The sequence below is a fragment of the Olea europaea genome, chromosome 2 (assembly GCF_002742605.1).
Source record: "Olea europaea var. sylvestris chromosome 2, O_europaea_v1, whole genome shotgun sequence".
In the NCBI taxonomy this organism is placed as follows: domain Eukaryota; kingdom Viridiplantae; phylum Streptophyta; class Magnoliopsida; order Lamiales; family Oleaceae; genus Olea; species Olea europaea.
Genome location: NC_036238.1, coordinates 24,069,840 through 24,073,709, shown reverse-complemented (window position 1 = coordinate 24,073,709; position 3,870 = coordinate 24,069,840). Strand labels below are relative to the sequence as shown.

The window sequence follows — 3,870 nt, the reverse complement described above, 5'->3', positions numbered from 1 at the left end:
ACCAACACTATTCCAAATGGCACCTTTGATAAATTGGAGTCTCTCGAATTGATAGATTTACCCAAGTTTAGAGAGATATGCAATGGAAATCTTCCAAGGGTTGTCTTCAAATCTCCATTGTTCTGTAACCTTATGATGGTTAAGATGCATTTTTGTAAAGCAATTACAAGCTTGTTTCAGGAGTCAATTGTAATATGCTTGGTAAATCTCCAAAGTCTAGACATATGCGAATGTCCGCTATTAGAGGAAGTTGTTTCAAAGGATGCACGAGTAGACGAAGTTACCAAAACTTGCAAAACGCTTGAGTTTCCAAAACTTAAAAAAATCAAGCTTGAATCTTTGAGGAGATTTAAGAGCTTCACATCTCAATCAAATAGTAGTGTTGTTCATCAAGCATTGTTCAACCAGGTATGGTATTCAACTTTCCTTTTATGTGCATCAAATAGTCTTTATTTGTTTTAAACAGAGTTTAGTTAGTCTATATCCAAGTTGAAGAAAAAGACAAATTTTGGAAATCAAATATATTCAAAAATGTATTCCAAATGAACAAATCATAAATAGTGAACCAAAAATACTAGAATGGTGATTTAGTACAAATCAATGAAATTTTATGATTACAAATATTATTAATCAGATGAGCCCTCTAACAAAACCTAAACCCCTGTTTGGTTACGGTAAAAAAGTATATGTCCATGTTTGATAGAGATTAAAATCAAAATTTTAGTAGATTTTGACAAAAGATAATGGAATATGTGGTTAAAAATTACAAGTCTACTAAAATATGTGATTAAGATTAATTATTTACTTTGACTTAAATTTTAACGAGAGTTTTTAGCTGTATCCAACATGGGCATATTTTGAGCAAATTTTAAAAAAAAATTAATGAAATTTGATATGTCGTGGAGTAATGCTATGTAGCCTTATTGGGGTTGCAACCTTAGTCTAAATTGCACTGGATGATAGGCTAAATGAAAAGCGGAATTAAATGACTTATTTAATTCACTTATCATTTATTGTCACATTAACGCTACCTAGACTGGGATTGTAACCCCAGTGGGACTAAATAATATTACTCATAAGTTGTGGGTCTCATAGAATAGCACCTTATGCACAAAATTAACTTATAGATTGTGTATTGTTTTAAGTTAATAATTATAACTTTTCATGTTTCTGATCAATTATATACAAATTTAAAAAAAAAATGTTTTGTAGAACTGTGGTTTTAATTAAGAATTGAGAGAATGGGAAATCTCAATGATTTTCGAATCATTAACCATATAAACATAAAAATAAAAAGAGACATAAATTTTGGAGCCAAACATTCGAGATTAAATTAGGTAATAAAGAAAGGTGAACTTTCAGTCAATTTAAATTTATTTGTACAACCTAATGTATCTCGTAATACAAATGAATAGATAGATATAGTTTCTATAGAATGACGCAGCTTTCTGCAATTCATTGATATAGATAGTATAATGGATAAATTTAGGCTGACTACAACTAATTGAACTTCGCAGGTCTACTTTCCTAAGATGGAGGTGCTGAATATTTATAACTTGGATTGTATAGTAAAGCTACTAGGCAAGGAAATGCCAATAACATCTCTGCATAAACTAACAGCCATAAGTTTGTACGATTGTGTTGAATTGCAGTCCATTGAAGAATCTGATTCAATTCAGTTACTTGAAAATGTTGTTTATCTTAGTGTGAAGAGATGTAATGCACTTGAAGAATTGTTTGACGTTGATGGTATAAAGGTCACTAATGATGATGCAGAGATTAATATGTTTGGTCGATTACGAACATTGTGTCTACAATCATTACCGGAATTGGAGCATATTACAAGGATGGTTCCAAAAGGAATTCGTGTCTTCCAAAATTTGACAGATCTTACAGTTGAAGATTGCAATAGATTAAGATACTTATTTTCACCTTCTATAGTCAACTCACTTGTGGCCCTAGAATATTTATCAATTGAAAATTGCGAAGCATTGCAAGAAATCATTGGAAGAGAAAAAGAAGAAGAAAACACTTCTGAGACAAGAAATATTGTCAACAAACCTCCATCAAACCTCCATCACTTAAGGCAAGTTGTTTCAATGGATGCAAAACAAAATGAAGTTATTGATATTCTTGAGTTCCCAAAATTAAACAAACTCAGGCTTTGCGATTTAAGCAATTTTAAGAGCTTCAGATCTGAATCGAACAATGATGGCATTCTTCAAACATTGTTCAACCAGGTATGTATCTTTCCTTTCCTCCGTGTACATTTGGCCATATTTGTTTCCAAGTACATTTGTCCAAATCAAAGAATAAGACAAATTATGAAAATTTCTCTAATTTGTTTATAAATAATAATTTATTAACATTAGAACTAAAATATTAGACTGCCATTTAGTATAAATCAAAAAATTGTTGGTTACAATTGACTCTATAAAAAACTAGTGTGGAAAAGTATTAGTTATTATATACGAGATTAAGAATTATGATGTTAGTGTCGTGGCTTACACCATTAAATGAATTTCACAGGTTACATTGCCTAACATGAAGGAGGTGGACATTAGTGGATTGCAGTATATAGTAATGTTAGTGAATATAGAGGAAATGCCAGTACGACACATGAGGGTAAAGGATTGCTATAATCTACGGACCATTTCACAACTTGATTCGAGTAAATCATTACAAAATCTTGAAATACTTGAAGTAGAAGGATGTAAAGCACTGGAAGTACTGTTTGACTTTGAATGTCTAAAGGTTACAAAAGATCATGCTGAAAGTGTATTTGGTCGATTGAGATCGCTAAAGCTAGAATCTTTGGACAAGTTAGTGCACATTATGGGCATCGTTTCTAAAGGAATTCGTGTCTTCGAGAATTTGACATCCATTGTTGTTGAAAAATGTGGCAACTTAGAGTATCTATTCTCAACTTCAATGGCCTATTCTCTTGTTTCTCTATACGTTCTAGAAGTTTCAGATTGTAAATCAATTAAAACGATTATTGGAAAAGAAGAAGAAAAAGAAGGCACTTCAGAGATCAAAACAGTTGAAGCAATGAAAACCAGAATTGCATTCCCTAATTTAAACCGCCTACTACTCAAGAATCTTTCAAGTATTCAAATGTTTTGCTCTGAAAATTGTGAACTTGTGTTTCCTTTATTGAAGGACTTGACCATTAAAAATTGCCCTATGATGAAAGAATTGAGTCCATGGCCAGTAAGTGCACCAAAGCTTGATACTTCCGATTTGTTGGATAAGGCAGGTATGTATGTGTTCTCGATTCCAATTTTACATCTTCTACTCTAATGCTATATTTGCTACTATTTATTTATTTATAATATTCTTTGTTTCTCAGGCGGCTTGGCAGAGGAGGATCAAGTTTGTAACAAATAAAAATTACTTGAGAAATATGAAGTTCATTATTTCCTAAGTATAAATTCTAATGCAGTCATTTCTTATCTATACAATATCTATTTGAAGTCTACTGATTAAATTATTAGAACTCGGGTAATAAGTATTCTTACTCTTCTATGAAATGCTCACAATATATTATGAGCGATTTAATTTCAAATTTTTGTCTATTTTATGTTCAATATTTGATTATGCATGGAATCTTCAACACATATTAATATATTCCAACGTAGAGTAGCCATAAAATATTATTTGTATGTTTAGCACATCCCCTGCCCTCAGTTAGTTCCCATCCCCATTTTTCCATGCATTCCATTGAATTGTTCAGAGCATCTCCTAGAGGCTATATTTTAAGTGCATCATAATTATAATAGGATCATCTTTATATTTACAAAGTAATTTTTTTTGCACTACAACACAAAGTTGTTTTTTTCCTCTTTATTTTACTTTTTTCAACAAATT

General features: G+C 31.2%; 1 protein-coding gene across 1 annotated transcript; it reads left to right on the top strand.

The window, feature by feature from the left end:
- The first annotated feature begins 15 nt into the window (after window positions 1-15).
- LOC111376226 (probable disease resistance protein At1g61310) lies at window positions 16-3,481 on the top strand. Its single transcript, XM_022999179.1, has 4 exons — window positions 16-408; window positions 1,518-2,240; window positions 2,530-3,259; window positions 3,353-3,481. The coding sequence occupies exons 1-4, from the start codon at window positions 133-135 to the stop codon at window positions 3,388-3,390; spliced, it is 1,767 nt and encodes a 588-aa protein (XP_022854947.1). The 5' UTR covers window positions 16-132; the 3' UTR covers window positions 3,391-3,481.
- The last annotated feature ends 389 nt before the right edge of the window (window positions 3,482-3,870 follow it).